At 34.5% G+C, this 17938-nt stretch overlaps 1 protein-coding gene across 1 annotated transcript in view; it reads right to left on the bottom strand.

Annotated features, from left to right (window-relative positions):
• LOC131858579 ((R)-mandelonitrile lyase-like) overlaps window positions 1–12512 on the bottom strand; it is a 30460-nt gene extending 17948 nt beyond the window's left edge. Inside the window, exon 1 of the mRNA XM_059211868.1 lies at window positions 11996–12512. Within this exon, the coding sequence (XP_059067851.1) occupies window positions 11996–12512 (517 nt within the window). The remainder of the gene's footprint in view (window positions 1–11995) is intronic.
• Between the last annotated feature and the right edge of the window lie 5426 nt (window positions 12513–17938).

Genomic DNA, 17938 nt, shown 5'->3' with positions numbered 1-17938 from the left:
AAATAATGTAATAAACAGAATTAAATGCAACCACATGAAAAACACACCATAACACAATGTTTTAATTGAGGAAACCCGGTGTGGGAAAAATCTCTGTGGGATTTGTGACCCACAATATTCACTTACTGGCCAATAAGAGAATATTACTGCTACAAGAGGGGCCTACACATGTAGGAAGGCCAACTACCTAGAAATCACTGCTCAATGGGAAGTCTCACTGACTTACAATGATGGATTATACAAATCTAGTATCTTGTACTACTTCATAATAGCATCTATAATGCCAGATCCAGTACCGTTTGCTTCTCTGCTTCTTACATAAACCCTTAACCTATAATTCACATAATAGGTCTGCCTTATTTCGCCTAAACATATTCCTTTTTCTTGCTTACAAAAGTTCTATAATGATCTCTCATATATAAGAGTCATTTTACAATGATGCCAAGTCGGCTTACAAAGATTTTACAATAATAAACAAAATATAATATAACAAAAATCATGTCGGCCTGTGTGTCGGTATGCTTCCTTTCTCTGCCGATGTCGGTGGTCTGAGTGTTGGTGTAGAGTCTGATCTTGCCAATGTTGGTGTAATGCCTTGTCAGTGCCATAGGATTGTAAGGTTGCCATCAATGACAAAACCTTCAATCACTTACAATGTCTCATTGGAGTGTGCATATGCCAACAATCTCCCCCTTTGGCATTGATGACAACACTCATGAGAAAATTCAAAAGTCTATCCAAAACTTGTAATCCAAAAATGTTTCCAAAAATATGTTACCAAAAATATAGGAACTCTCCCTGAGCAGATAAGTCTTTTGCCGGTTATTTGCTCATACTACTACTCCCCCTTTGGTATCAATGACAAAGGTTGTCAAGATGTCAGTAGAGTTGTAGTCTCAACTTTGTAACTGGGTGGTTACAATTTGAAAAAGATCTCCCAAAATCATTTTATACTTTCCATAAACTTCTTGTTGTCCTTTATTTCTATCCCTGTTCTTTGAACTATACCGGTGAGGTGCTGCATATGCTTTGCCGGTGTTCTCTGTCCCTATACTAGTGCCTCGGATATTTCCTTCTGTAATGATGCTAGATAGTCCAATCTTGGACTCACTCTTAGTCTCAAATTCTTTGCCTTATTTACTATTCTCTCCTTTTCTCTTTCTAACTTAAGTAATTCTTCCTCAAAACTTGTTATCCTTTGCTCAAAAAATGATAATGTATCAGGTGAGTTAAAAAAATTGTCTGCAAGTTTATTGATTTCATTCTAAACCTTGCTCATTTTCTTATCTATGTCTACTGTCAAAAAGTTTTTCTTGCAAGTATCTTTGTACAGAGTTTTAAATTCCTTCAATAAGTTACATAGTTCTGGTAGAAGTGTGTCAAATTCCCTAGTACACTTCTTTATCTGATCTTCAAAGAATTTTTGCTTTTCAATTTCTAACTTATCCTTCAATGTCTCTTCCTTTATTTTCTCAATAGTCACTATGTTCTTAGTGATGTATTTACACAAGGTGTCAAGTTGGCTTAAAGAATCCTTATTGTCTATGTTACAGTTAGGAGCTATCACCTTCAAAATTGGGATTGTGTCATCTATAGCTTTATAAGCCTATGAACTACAATCTGTTATCTTTTTGATGGAGTCCAAAAGTACTTTAGTTAAATTTGTTCATTTGTAACCTGTTGAGGAGGAACCAACATTATGAATTCCACCGGTGGAGGAAGTAACCAAGCTTGCAGTGACCTCTGGTAGGTCAGTCTATGTTTTCATTTCTTTAAGCAATGGTTTTTGATCTTCTCCTATTGCTGGTGGCACTGTTTCCATGTGAACCTGTTCTTTTTCCGGAGCCTGTTGCTATGCTTGTCTCTCTATTTGTTGCTCTATTTTAGTCTCATTCTAAGTCTCTACCTATTTCTCGGTGTTATCAACTTCAACTTTTCTTTCAGTATTGTCAATGCTGTCAGTTGTCGGTGGCTCACTAGCCATATCTATCTTGCCAGTTGTATCTTTGTCTATCACAATGTTGACCTTTTGTGTATCAACATCAATTGTATATAGTACCTCAGGATTAGGATTTGTATCCTCTATATCCATACTCTCATCTGTCGGTTGATCTTCAGTAGTTGTTACCGGTGATGTAATTTGAGACAGTGGGATAAGTTATCTTTTACTTTGATGCTTGGAGGTCCACCAACCTTTCCTTTTTCTTTGTCCTTCTCCTTCTAGTATACCTTTAATGGTTTGGGGTTCCTGTACTCTTCCTGTTTTTCTTTCTCAACAAGGAATATGTCCCATGCATTTTATGTTTCCTCTGTTACTTCATTCACTCTTCCAACCATTAATGCAATATGTCAGTGTGTAGTAGAGAATACTGACTGGTTGGCTTCTACAATTAAGCTATCTATCTCCTTAGGTGATTTTACTGGGTATACAACAAGCAAATTTTCAATTTTGATTTTCTTATCAAGCTCTACAACAACTTTTCATCTTGCTTCCAGTCTATTGAACAATTCATCTGGTATATCATCTATCACTTCCATTAAGAACTTCTTATAGATGTCCATGTGTAAAATGACACTATTTTCAACTTGTTCTTTTTCATCTGCTGATAGTGTATCATAGACCTTTCCTATGTTCTTGAGTTTCCCTTCCTCTGTGATTTCATATAGCAATTTGTCAAGAGGGGCCATGTTTTGTTTAGTCTTCTTCTTCTTTGGTGTCAACTTTTTCTTTGGTGTTGTCTTTCTAACCGAAGACCTCACTACTTGTTGTTTTTGTCTAGTCCATCTAGGCGAAGGTGTGGATGCCGGTGAAGGATCCCTTTTCCTTACAACTCTTTTGAAAGTTGCAGACATGTCACTCTCCAAAGAAGTAGCTACCGGTGATAGGTGAGTTTCAGGCTGTAGAGTTCCTAACTCATCCTCAGTGATATCGGTTTGTTTCAATACATCTTCTTTAATAGCCTTAGCATGTCTAGAACCTCTTCTCACAACTACTTCAACCTTTTTCACTCTCTTCTTAGATTGAACTTGTTTTTCTATGGTCTCAACACTACCAAATACTTCTTCCTTTGGTTCATTTGGTGCTTCCAGAAGTGCTTTAGTGTAAGTCTCAATTATATGATCATCGGTCTCATAACCCATCTTTGTTACCCAAATTGTTCTTGGGATGACTGCTTCCATCCAGATCTCATCCTTTTTTATTACAAAACATATATCATCCTTGTATTTGTTGACAATTTTCTATGATAGTCTGACTCTTTTGTTCATCCTAACCTTTAGTGCTTGAAAATAGTCATGAATATTCTTTTCTTTGTTTTCACCCATGTTATTGAATATGTCTATTAACTATTTTCCTACCGGTATATCAAATCCAAGGTTCTTACTACCTATACCGGGAACCTGTTTGGTTATGTGTAGAACCAAGTATACAAGTAGATTTCCAAATCTAAAAGTTCCTTTCTTATCCTTCTTGATTTTTCCTAAGTTATCTATCAACTCATCTTTTAACCATTCACATACATCAATTTTTACATTGTCTTTAACCATGTCATAAGCACTCTTAATGCATAAACTGGAAACTGAGTTAAGTATGTTTGCATGAGTTTATTTGTACTCTAAAATCATGCTAACAAATCTCACATTTATATCAGTCACATCATTAACCCTTAGAGACCTTCTATCTAATGTTGCACCAGTTTAGCTCATTACTAGGTCATTGGAGACCTTCTTAGTTTTGTCTGGTTTGTTACCAGTGGAAGGTAACCCTATTACTACTTTCATAGCTTCCTTTGTAATTTTGTGTATTGAATCAAGCCAAAAGAATGAACCATGTACCCTTATTAAAACTATCCTAATCACTTCCTTGGGAAATTTAGGAATGCAGAGGATTTCAATGAATCCTAGGGTTTCAACAATTTTATGTTCAGGTTTTACATTACCAAAATTGTCACGTATAACAGTCTTATACGTGCTTTGAATTTCTTCATCTCCTAAATCCTCTATGTTGCAATGAATGTATATTTGGGGATCTTCTATGAAAATGACTCCTTTTGGAATTTGGGAAAAGCACCTACATTGTCATCTTTCTTGGCTACCTTAGGAACTAGCTGAAATACGGGCCTAGGGCATTTTATAACCTCGACTACTGTAGGGTTTTCTATGAATTCAGGTGCAGAGGAGGATGCCATGATGATAAATACCATTGTCTGCCTTTGGATGGATTGATTGTTGAAGTTCTTTGCCTCTTTTCTTGAAACCCCTTAGCTTTGCAAATTTTGTGCTCTTCGAATGTTTGAAATCTCGGTGAAATGAAATGGAGCCAAAACGATAAATTTATAATGTTTCTTTGCCATCTACCACATTTAATGCATGTTGGTTAAGTAGTCACTTAACATTGTCTGCCGGTATAGAAGTAATTTCCAACTTCTCACCATTAATCAAGGGAATTATAGCATATGTCTCATTGATTGCCAAACCCTCAAGAAAATTTTCTTCAATTTGATGAAGAGCTTCCTGCCGGTGGAGTATTACTATGTCCTACCAGTGAAGCATCACTCTGTCCTACCAGTGAAGTGTTGATTGGTTCTACTGGTGGAGGAGTATTCCTAACAATATTTAGGTCGGACTTTCTAATCCATTGTTTTGAGAATTCTTGCTTAACCTCTTCAACTTTTTCTTTTCCTTTCAAATTAGAACTTTTGTTGTTTGCCGATGATCCTTTACTTCTACAAAATTTTGCAATATGCCCAATCTTGTTACATGCATAACAAGTCACATTATTCTTCTAAATAGATTTCCCATAACCTATGCCAGTTTGTGTTCTACGTTGATTAGATAGGTGTCCAAATCTTCCACAAACATAACATCTCATCTCACATTCATTATGCAATTTTTCAGAGTTGTGACCAACTTTGTTGCATTTTGAACATTGACCGGTGGGTGTGTTGATATTCTAATAATTTCTAGATCTACATTCATTTTCTCTATGACCATACTTATTACAGTTAAAGCATTAGGTTTCCTTACCGGTTTGTTATGATCCTGAGTGTTTGCAGTACTAGAGCTTTCACCAACTTCAAAGCAAATTCCAGAAGTGTCACCTTTAGGTTTTTGATTCTTCGGAAAGTTACCAAGTTCCTCTAAGCTTTTTGTGAATTTCTCTTTATGTTGATTTGTAGTATCTAGTTCTTTTTCTAAGACTTCTTTCTGCCTCATCAGTTCATTGGAGTCATTCTGAGTGTGCATCAAATCTGTCTTCAACAAATCATTTTCATAGCCGAGTCTTGTGTTTTCATTTGCTGCATCACTTAGTCTTCTGGTCAAATCTTCTTCATTGTTCTTTCTATCCTCAATATCTTTACAAAATCTCATAGTCATATCCTGCATCTCATTCTTTGTTGTCATGTTCTCTTGTTTCAGCTTGTTTATCATATCATTAAGTGATTCATTTTCATCATTCTCATTTTGCATCTTTTCATAAAGTTCTCTTCTCTTGTTTCTTGAAATAGTAAGATTTTCTTGAAGTGGTTGAATAATATCCTGGGCTACCTTTAGATCATCTTCTAGTTTGATATTTTTCAATTTTTCTACACCATAGTCTGAGAGAGGTCCTTCAAGTTGCTTCATGAGATTTTCCATCTCTACCAGTGTCAAGATCGTCCTCAAGCTATTAGGCTTCTAGAAATAGAGGACCAAGCTTTGATACCAATTGTTAGGATTCCCACAGATACTGAGAGGGGGGGGGGGGGGGGGTGAATCAGTATCTAATCGGTGAATTGAATTTCTTAACTTAAAACATGTAGAACATTTTATAACAGTGTACCGGTATACAAGAAATAATGCAATAAATAGAATTAAATGCAACCACATGAAAAACACACCATAACACAATGTTTTAATCGAGGAAACCCGATGTGGGAAAAACCTCAATGGGATTTGTGACCCACAATATTCACTTACTGGCCAATAAGAGAATATTACTGCTACAAGAGGGGCCTGCACATGCAGGAAGGCCAACTACCTTACAATGATGGATTATACAAATCCATCATTAATGGGAAGTTTCACTAACTTACAATGATGGATTATACAAATCTAGTATCTTGTACTACTTCAAAATAGCATCTATAATGCCAGACTCAATACCGATTGCTGCTCTGCTTCTTACATAAACCCTTAACCTATAATTCGCATAATAGGTCTACCTTATTTCGCCTAAATATATTCCTTTTTCTTGCTTACAAATGTTCTATAATGATCTCTGATATATAAGAGTCATTTTACAATGATGCCAAGTCGACTTACAAAGATTTTACAATAATAAGCAAAATATAATATAACAAAAATCATGTCGGCCTTTGTGCTAGTATGCTTCCTTTCTCTGCCAGTGGTCTGAGTGTTGGTGTAGAGTCTGATCTTGCCAGTGTCAGTGTAATGCCTTGTCAGTGCCATAGGATTGTAAGGTTGCCATCAATGACAAAACCTTCAATCACTTACAATGTCTCATTGGAGTGTGCATATGCCAACAAATCCTAATACTATCCTTCCATGGTGATTTTTCACATGTTATTGTGTTGCTCAGATTGTGATTGTATTCATTCTTAGTGCAGGTGTAGTGTGTGTTTGCAAATTATCTTCTACTGCACTGCTCTCAGTTTGAGCAAGGGTTTAAGACCTTAAATATGGTTCCAACTGGAAATCCCATTGAGTTTATCAATGGCCCGTGGGATTCAAGTCATGGAACCTATAAATAGTGTGCATAATCTTTGTAGTTTCCTAGAGGTTGTTTGGAAACTATTTTCCATCATATCCTAGGCGAGCTCTACCATAGCCTGACTAGGGATATGACTATATTTTTTGTCATTTCTTGTAGGGGAGATAGAAGTGGATGTGCCAAATGTTTGGCATGAAATACTTAAGACAAATGGAGTCTTATAAGAAGTTGGAAGGTGTGGGAGGGTGTAGAAGACAGTAAACCCTACTTGAGAAGACTAGCAATCCTTAAACCCTCATTAAAAGCCATTTTTGGGGTTTGTACCTATACGAAAGAACCAGTCAGCCTAACGGGCACTTAATCTGAAATTTCATCCAAAAGGGTATTCAGATCCATAAAGATTTTAGGTGGTTGTTTGGGAGTTTTTTGAATAATTTCCCAAAAACCGTGAAGGTAGGGCTAATAGGGGCTCTAGGGCTACTAGGCCTAGAAAATAGGAGTTAGAGCAAGCAATAGGAAAATGAAGAAGAGACAAACTAAAAACCACATGATTAGCATTGAAACACCTTCTTGACACCCCTTGAGACCCCTGCAAGTGTAAGTTGGAAAATTGGCAACTTGGAGGTTGGATTTACTCAAGTGAATCCTAGCTATGCTTGTGAGTAACAAGAGTAAACAAATAGATAGGGAGCACTCCAAAGGAGTCTAATTAATTGACTTGATATTGGACAAGAGTAGTGTGTGAATAAGGATGGAAGCCCATTAAAACATATTTTATATATCTATTAAACAAGGTGCAACTCTTTTAAGAGAGACTCCTTGTCATTAATTTTGATTGTATTGTTAAGATTAGTTCAACAAAGGCAGTTAGAGATATACCTAGGATTATAAAGCCTCATAATTTGGTATGTAAGGAATGTCAATTGGGAAAGAAAGTTAGAACTTATTTTAAGAGCATACATGATAAATCTAATGATGTACTTGATTAATTTGATTCATACTGACTTATGTGGTCTAGCAAGGAGCATAAGCTTTCAAGGTGATAGATACTTCATGCTAATAATTGACGATTATTCTAGAATTATTTGGGTGACTTTTCTAAGGGAGAAGTCTGAAGCTTTTGAGAAATTCAAGATCTTTAAAGCAATGGTTGAAATAGAAACTGAATTGAAAATCAAATGTCTAAGATCCAATCAAGGCAGTGAGTTCACTTCTCATGAATTTAACAATTAATGTGAGACAAATAGAATTAGGAGACAATTATCTGCACCCTTGACTCCTCAGTAGAATGGAGTAGTGGAAAGGAAGAATAGAACCATTTTGAATGCAGCAAGAACTATGATGATGGAAGCCAAATTTCCTCACATCTACAAGAGAGAAGCAGTAAGTACAATAGTTTACACATTCAACAGAGTTCATATCAAAGGTGAAACCAGTAAGACCCCTTATGAATTATTGTTTGGACATAAACCTACTCTTAAATATTTTTGAATTTTTGGAAGTAAATGTTATATCAAAAGGGATGATTCAATTGGGAAGTTTGATCCTAGATGTGATGAAGGGATATTTCTTGGATATTCAATTAACAGAAAAGCATGTAGATGTTATAACAAAAGATTGTAGAAAATTATGGAGAGCACAAATGTGAAAGTGGATGAGAAATATAGAGATTAATCTATATCATATGATAGAGAACCAATAGTGGAAATGATACTAAATAATACGACAATGCCTCAACCGGTACAAGACACTAAGACATTTATACCAGAACTATCAGAAAATTCAACTATGATTGATGATCGGGATAGAGAAATTGAAGTTCATAAGACACCAAGGTATGTAAGACTAAATCATTATGAAGATTAAATCATTGGAGATAGTAACAACGGAGTTATGACAAGAATAAGACTGGCAAATGAAGAGGTATGTCTTATTTCTCAAGTTGAACCGGCATCGGTTATTGAAGCTTGTAAAGATGAATATTGGTTAAAGGCTATCAAAGATGAATTAGATTAGATAGAGAATAATAACACTTAAACTTTAGTTCCCCAACCTAAAAAAAAGAATGTTATTGGAACTAAATGGGTTTTTAGAAATTAATTAAATGAGGATGGTCAAGTCATAAGAAACAAGGCTAGATTGGTTTGTAAAGGATATTCTCAAATGGAAGGAATTGATTATGGTGAGACATTTGCACCTATAGCTAGAATTGAAGCTGTTAGACTATTTCTTGCCTATGCATCATATAAGAACTATAAGGTCACTAAATGGATGCTAAATGTGCATTTTTGAATGGTGAACTTGAAGAAGAAGTATACATTGAGAAACTTGATGGATTTTCACTGACAATGACAAAGATATGGTTTGCAAGTTAAGGAAAGCATTATATGGTTTGAAACAAGCTCCTAAAGCTTGGCATGCAAGGTTTGATAAATATATTTTGAAGCTTGGTTTAATAAGAGAAGTGATGACATTAATTTATATTGTAAGATCACTGATGATGATATTCTGATTATTGAAGTATTTGTTGATAATATCGTTTTTGGAGGTGAAGATAAATTGTCCATAGAATTCTCTAATAATATGAAGGATGGATTTGAAATGTCTATGATTGGTGAAATGAGATTTTTCTTAGGTTTGCAGATTACTCAAATTGACAAAGACATTTTTATCTATCAAACTAAGTATCTAAGGAAATTTTTGAAGAAGTGTGGTATGGATAATTCCAAACTGGTAAGTACTCCTATGGTGACAAGTGAGAGATTCTCTATCAAAGACACATCTGCACCAGTAAATTCGATAAGGTATAAGTCTATGATAGGTGGCTTGTTATATCTAACTCAAACAAGACCTTATATTATGAATGTAGTAAGTATTGTCTCAAGATATCAAAGTAATCCTAAAGAAAATCATGAATGTGCAGTAAAGAGGATATTTTGGTATTTGCAAGGAACAACAGAATATGGCTTATGGTATTCTAGAGATGATAACTTCACTTTATGTGCATATATTAATTCAGATTGGGCAAGAGATACTAATGATAGGAAGAGAACTTCTAGTGGAGCTTTCTTTCTTGGAAAGAAATTGGTTTCATGGATCAGAAAAAAATAATCATGCATTTCTTTATCTACTACACAAGCTGAATATGTTGCAGCAACAACTAATTGTACACAGGTCTTGTGGATGAAGAAAATGTTGAAGGACATTAAGGTAAATTGTAGTGAACTGGTAGTTATCTATTGTGATAACTTTGTAGCTATTGACATGTCTAAAAATCCAGTATTTCACTCTAAGACTAAGCACATATCAATAAAATATAACTTTCTAAAGGACAAGGTGGAAGAAAAGGAAGTCAAATTGGTTTAAGTGAACACTAAAGAACAAATTGCATATATATTTACTAAAAAGTTGTCTAAGGATTTGAGTATTTGAGAGATAGGTTAGGGGTATCTACCCCTCTAACAGAAACTTAACTGATGGAGCAATGCATCAGTCTGGTATGCATCATTAGCATTATCCTTTGCTCGAGATTGATGTAGTGGTGCTACTACTCAGGGGGAGTAGTCATCTATGAGATTCATAGGATTTTGATATCTATGTCATATCCTTGGCATTGATGTGAAAAAGAATATCATATGGGAGAGTTTCAAATTAGTTTCAGATTGGACAACACTCCTCAGGGGAAGTTGCTGGGATTCTTCAATTTTTCATTGTTATATCTTCTATGAGAAATTTTTGGCATGTCTTGGCACTTAGATATTTTCTTTTTCACATCTAGTATTGCCATCAATGCCAAAGGGGGAGATTGGTTGCAATATGAAGGAATTGATTATGTGTTGCATTGATGTTTTGTCATTGATGTCAACACTAGCTATTATGTTGGTTATCGACAGACTGACTTTGGTTACCAGTAGAAGATCTAGTGTTACTAACAGAATGAACTACTAGTTGGTTACCATTAGCATGTTTTGATCAATGGAATATGTTTTGTTTAATGTGTTAGATACTTTTGGAGTATGTTTTGGTCAGTTGGTATTGACTTGGTGATTGGATTCTATCATACATTCTAGTAAGCCTATACCAGTAAGGGTTTAGGGCTTTACCAGTAGAGCTTTCTCTAAGAATCTTTGATAGGATGCATAAGTGGTATTGGTGTGGCTTCTAGATGGAGTTCAGGATGCTAAAAGTGATTGTGTTTATGCCTCAACTGATTGGAGACATCATTTTGCAATGGTGGAACTAGATTAGGTCTAGTACCTATCCAGGTTATGGATCGGTATCATGTAACGTGTTCCCTATATGTTATTAGGCCTTAGGGTTTGTATATATTGATATAAGATCTCATTATAGATCGTGTTCAAGGTTATGGGAATGGGAATAGGAGTGCGCGAATAATGTAATATCATTCAGGGAGAGGATTTGGTCGCTCATTGATGATCAAATTGGGTTTATGTAAGAGGTCAAAGGCCTACGATATTGAGCTTAACTGAGATTGTAATTAGGCATGGTAGATGCTATCTTTGGTAGTTCATTCTCCTAGATTGTTGTCCAATTATAATGAGGTGGTTATAACCTCTCTGTAGTCAGTGTGACTCCTTTGTAATGATCAGTACGCTCTAGGTAGTGTGCCTTGTTGCATGTGAAGGCCCCTCATTGTATCACATACTTTCTACAGAAGTATTATCTGACTGTGGGTAAGCTTCCCACCATGGTTTTTCCCTTTAACAGGTTTTCCACATACAAATCATGGTGTTATGTGGTATGGTTGCATTATGTTAGATCTTTGTTTCATTCTTAAGTTTTATTGCTTACCGGTATCTGTTTCTGCTATTCCGGTATTCATGTTTATGTGCTCCAGTTAAAGATTATAAAGTGGTTTGATTAACATAATCTGTTGATAAGTAATTCACAACCCCCCTCTCAGTTGTCCACCGGTTATTCTAACAATCATTTCATCATCGCTATGTGTGTCATTATAAAGAGGGTTAAAGAAAAAAAGAAAATGATCTTTATACTCATATGACTCTTCAATTTTTCATTCATCATATGTTCTCTCAATGTCATTAATGTATTTATCATAGAAATAGGAGGACTCATCACATAATGTTCTTTCCAAATTATAGTCATCCTGTGTCATGTCATCATCCAACTGATTTGAAAAAAAAATGAAGCTATTTCCAAGCATATGTGCACATTCTATTTGTTGTCCATGATACACCTCATTTTCCTTTCTTGCATTTCTCTGATACCCTTTGTCCAAAAGATCTTAAATTTGTTCATTACTGAGTGAATATTCTTCTTCTTCTTTGTTACTAATACATGCCTCTGTTTCTGGCAAAGTGTCTTCATGGCTTTCAGGTATGGATGCTTCCTCACTTTCCTCATAACTGGGGTATTCCTCTTCATCAATTAAATCATTGTAGTTCTCAAATTTGGGTGAATCAATCATTTGTTCATTGTCAGATAAGTATGCGTATTCACATGGAGACCATTCCTCATCATCAATGTTAGAAATAATTCTTTTTGGTTCTAACTCCCAATCGTGAATATCATCAATTGTTTCCTCATCGAATGGGCCTTCCAAAGGGATAAATGATTCTCTTATATATTCATATTCATTTTCATCTCTTATGTTGATGTTACTCTTCTCATGCACATCATGTAGTACCTTGTTCATATCCATAGCAACCAAACATGCTAATTGCATATTATCAGGTCCACATTCCCTCATGAGTAATTCCATAAGTATAGATATATTAGGCATTATATCATCAGGTATTTGCAAATAATTTTTCATCATTCTACCAATTGATCTTTTTATATATTCATCACCCTTCCTCCTTATGTTGAAAAATTCATTAATATGTATTGAAGGATCAATATAATGATTTATTTGAATCTTATTATGGAATGTAGAACATTGTGGAGAATGGACTGAGGGATTGGTGATAGATACATTTTCTTCAATGACGTCATAGAACTCCTCTACAAACCACCATTCAAGTTCCTCCCATGATGAGATGCTTTGCGGGGACAACAACCTAAAAGTCTACTCTGCAACATCTTCCAGTGTCATCACAAATAGTTTCATGATCAATTCATTCTCACAAATCTAGAAACTTTCAATAAACCAGTAAAATGCTTTCAAGTGCTCAATCGGTGATTCATCTTCCTCTCCATGAAACCTCGAGATATACTCTTTAAGATCATAGGGAAGCTTATTTGGGCACTCAAGAACATTATTGAAATCTAATGGATTGTATCTTTTAGGAATATAACTTTCTTTTTGTGGTTGTGGTTGCCATTGTTGATGTGTATATTGTATCCTTGAACACAAATCTTCATAAGAATATGGATAGTGATACATTTTAGATTGATATTATTCAACTATTGATATTTTCTTAATTAATTATATATAGAGTCACCTCCTCTTTCACAGAGGACAAAATTATTTTTCTTTCTTCTGAGTTCTTTCTCGCAACAAAGTCCTTTTTATGTTTGTTCTCCACAACAGATTTGTCAATCTGTTGGTTCTCAAATCAACAAATTTGAAAAGTTATAAGATTATCCCTGATCCTATCTTTGAACCTTCCAATTGATTTGGCCAACTAATAGTTTGAACCTTTTAAGGTTGTTGAATCCCTCACTTCATGCTCTATAGGACCTAGGCGGGTATACCTTCTCACCAACTGATTTTCCAAATTGGTGGTTTTTATAGCAAATTTCACAATGTATCTTCTACTTCTAGTGTTATCTCAAAGTGGCATATGTCTTTGGGATAAATTGTCTTTTTTTTTATTATTATTTTAACGTCTCCTACTTCCTAATTCTCTTTTGTAACTGATTAACTTTTTTTTAATCCAAATCCTACTTTGCCTCCTTCTAACTATTTCTATTTTAAATCTTACTTATATCTCCTCCTAGTCTAAGAATGAAATTAAAAAGTATGGGTAAGTGATTTGCAATTTGTATGCAACTAGACTAGTGCCTTATTTCTTTAGGGCAACAGAGTCTTTCACTTGCAAACTCTATGTATAACTCTGAAAGACATTTTCTAAATCCTCCCTTCGATGGATTTGTCAATTCCTTAACCCTAAATGTTATAAATATATATCTTCAATTATAGTTAGTTTGATTGAATTTGACTCTCACAGAAAGACCAATCATAATAAAATGCAAATAGTCGCCTTTTGTCTCAGATGCACTCTATATTTTCTAACTTGCAATTACAACATGAAATCTTCACACAAAGATTTAGGACAACAACCACTTGGTCCAAATGGTTATCACGGAGAACTGATCTGAAGAGCAATTTACTACAACACAATAGAGAAGAAGGAACACTGAGAGTTTTTTATTTATTTCTATCTGATGATATTTTAAAAATCTATTTTTAATTTTTATATTTATTCCAATTGATTCTTCTCGAATCTTATGTTGTACATATAAATATCATTTATTTGGGTTACATCATTTAACTTCATCTGTCACATCTCTTAGTTTGGCACCTTTTTGAAAATGTAGGCACTACTGGAAAATGTCTATCATTAATGTCATTTCAGGATAGATTATATCCATAAGTAACCACCAGCTTGATTTTGATTTTTGGGTTACCTATGTCGAACACATCTTGGATGGTATTTATTAGGATTGTTTCAAATATCGCATACCCAAAAACTTTCTTCTAGACTTCACAAGTCATCCCAATGAAGATTTTCACCTTTGATTTTGTCTTTCATTGTAAGTTATTCTGATAGAAGTATTCAATCGAGAGTGTACTGTAAGAGTAGTTGTTCTGATGTCACTTCATATACTCATTTTTGGGATTATTTTTTTCATCGAGTCATAGATGATCTATTATTCCTATCTAACTAATTATACCGATAAGGGTATCATCTTCATTTTCCTTTATCGTCATAGGTTTTACCAATGCCAATTCATTAGTCATAAGTCCATAGTTAGAATATTTCCCCCGATGCTATTCTATTCACTATTGGGATAATGTTAATAATCGGAGTCTTGTTGACATGCTATTCTGATTTCATTGGTTAATCCGATGAGCCTAGATAATACATTCTTTTGTATTTTCTATCATCAGGATAATTTGCATCATCTAGATAACTTTTTGAACTTACCCTGATCTCATATATTATTCCGACAAGACTTGTATCGATATGATGCATCAGAAATGTGTGCATTGAGATATTTTACTCTATTAGAATTACATAGTACTGCTTCTCCGCCTTTGGTGGTTAGTCAGATAGGCAGTCAAGAATTCATGTTTGACATTGCTATCCTGATGTTCATGTTCAACACTTATTTATTTAATTGGGTTAGCTATCCCGATATCGGTATCTAACATATATTTATCATATCGAAATAGCTATTCCTATATGTACATGAAATTTTGATTGGTGAAGGTTAGTTTATTGATATTTCTTGTGTTTATCAATAATTTTTCACATATCATTAGGGTATAATGGAGAAAATATGTGGGATTCTATGTTAGGCAAAAGAAAACTTATTTAGCTTTAATATTTTACCACTTTAAACACAAAATCTTGGTGATAATTTCAGTGGTATTGTTATAGAAATTTAGGGTTCCAACAGGGGGTAAAATTTTATTAGGCAAGAATGGATTAAAAAGAAAAAAGAGCCCACCCACTCTGGATGCATAAAACAACAATCAAGACTTAGTCCCTAAGAAAATTATCATGTTTTTTTGTAAAAAAATCCTCTAGCATATGTGAATACTCTAAAGAAAAGAGGCTCTAGTCCTCAATATTCCAATTGCCTAACTGATCAAACACCCACTTATCCAAACAATATACCACCTTGTTCCATTCACATGGGATATAACAAAAGGTGATGTTATCCTGAGAACTACACAACTTCCAAATCTAATTAATCACTACAACCAGCTGTTAGTTTGTTCACTCCTTATTTAGCATATCAATAACAATATATGAGTCTGATTGACAAATAATCTCTCTCCAAACAAGAGCACATCCCTTCTCCATAGCAGTCCCTACCAACCCCACCAATCCCAACATGCCTAGGTTTACCTCTAGAAGAACCGTCAATATTTATCTTAAAAACCCCATCTTGGAGGGTGAATAGAAACCCTCTCTCCAAACCTTTCTCTTATAATTCTGATCCAAATCAACCCTTGAGGGTCTTAAACACCAATCCTCTAGTCCCAACCTCTAAAAAACAACATCACCTGGGTCCATCTAGGAAGACAAATCACCATTATCAAGAAAAGTCTCTAGTAAAGTACTAATAATTCTCATCCATAATTGGTGACTCAAAATCCTCATGTCCTCAAGGACTATCCTATTATGTTCTAACTATAATTTCCACAGAATAAAAGTAGGGCCAATTTTCCAAGCAATGTGCAACACCAAAGACTTGGCAGGAGAGTTCCTACAAATAGTCTAGAACTCAATCAACAAAGAAGCATCAAAACAAGCCATCCCCCATAACCCCCACTATAAGTACCAAATTTCTTTAGCATAGGGAAAACAAGAAAATTTTCCTTAATAGATAAACAGATCTTGAAAGCTAGATTATGGGTTGAACACATTGAGTTCCTAAAAAAATTGTTGTTTCTTCCTTTCCAAGAACCCCACACAATATGAGCTATAATAAGGAACCAAGGGAAAATGATAAAAGGGTTGTTAATAGGAGCCTTCTATTGGAGCCATCCTTTAGAAAAAGAACCTAAAAAACCCCAACAAAGATTCCACAAAACTAGTAAGTGTGACCAAATTTCTACAAAATAATTACAACCAAAGAGAATATGGAAATAATTTTATGCCCCCTTTTCACAAATTATCAATGGTTAACACTTTATTTTGTACTAGAAGCTAGAAGAAAATATTAACCTTTGGTTACCAACTTAGAATTCCATAGCCTATCCCAAAAGGGGGAATGTGTATGATACTCAACCTACAAATTGAAAGCACTATAAACCAAGAAAACACCATTCAAAGAACTAGACTAAACCACTCTATCCTCCAAATAAAAAATAATAATTATGAATGTGTGAGATCAAGTGATGCAAATCGAGACAAATTAGAGATAAATCCTTCCAATGACTATCAGTAATGTCATCAACAACAAAATAGCCCACTATTCTGATGCAAACATCCCTACAAGGAGATTCCAGTGGGATATTCTTGAGGGGGTAGTCTCTATTCAACCAAACATCCAAAAGAATAATTTTCCTTCCATTGGCCAATCACCATCTTAAGACACTAAGAATAATAAACTTAGAATTTGAGATAAAATTCCAAAGAGGAGAGCTAGCAAGAACCACTTGATTTTCTTGAAGAAATTCACAAAAGTGAACATAATTAATTTTGTTGGAAAAGATCCTATTCCATTCTTTAAAATCAGTCATGCATCTCCACAATTTCTTTGCTAATGGAGTAGAATCAAACTCCCTTATTTTTCTAATTTCCAAACCTCCAACTCTTTTAAGAAGACAAAATTAATCCCAAGAGACCGAGTGCATCTAATTCCTATTCTCAATACTAGTCCATAATAAATTATGTTGATTTTATTCAATTTTCACAAATAATTTTGTAGGAATCTTAAATAAACTCATAGGAGCATATAAATATAATCTTTAATCAGTGTTGAAGAAACTATAATATTAAGAGGGGGGTGAATCAATATTCCCCTTTAAAATGATCAAAATTTAACTTCTAAAACTTAATTAACTTATTTTCAATTAACTTCAGGCCAAAGGAAATGCATGCAACATAACTGAAATGAAAGAAATGCACAACCTTAAGAGAGAAAATATTTTTATACATGGAAAACCCAAATGGGAAAAACCACGGAGAGGGTTAACTCTTAGGATAATATAACTAGGTATAAGAAGATTGTGAGGCTCACTATTAGAGGGCTCACTGCCCAGAGTATAAAAGCTTACTACCAAAAGGCTCACTGCCAAGAAATATAAACAAAAAAAAATGAGAAAATTGCATCTACACATGCATGGGTTCAATTATTAATAAGATCAAATATATATTCTTCTAGTATGTTGGAGCTCAAAATTGCAGGTTGCCAAACCCTAAAGGTATGTCAAGCCTTATGCCTAGGTTCACTAATTAATTCTATCCAATGAACGAAATGAACCAATATGGTTACTATTCCTTGCACTTTGGCTTTGCTAAACCAAGGCAAGAGTACCTTCTCTATAATTGACTAGATTAT

Source organism: Cryptomeria japonica, chromosome 9 (genome assembly GCF_030272615.1).
Source record: "Cryptomeria japonica chromosome 9, Sugi_1.0, whole genome shotgun sequence".
In the NCBI taxonomy this organism is placed as follows: domain Eukaryota; kingdom Viridiplantae; phylum Streptophyta; class Pinopsida; order Cupressales; family Cupressaceae; genus Cryptomeria; species Cryptomeria japonica.
This window is presented reverse-complemented; position numbering and strand designations above follow the sequence as displayed.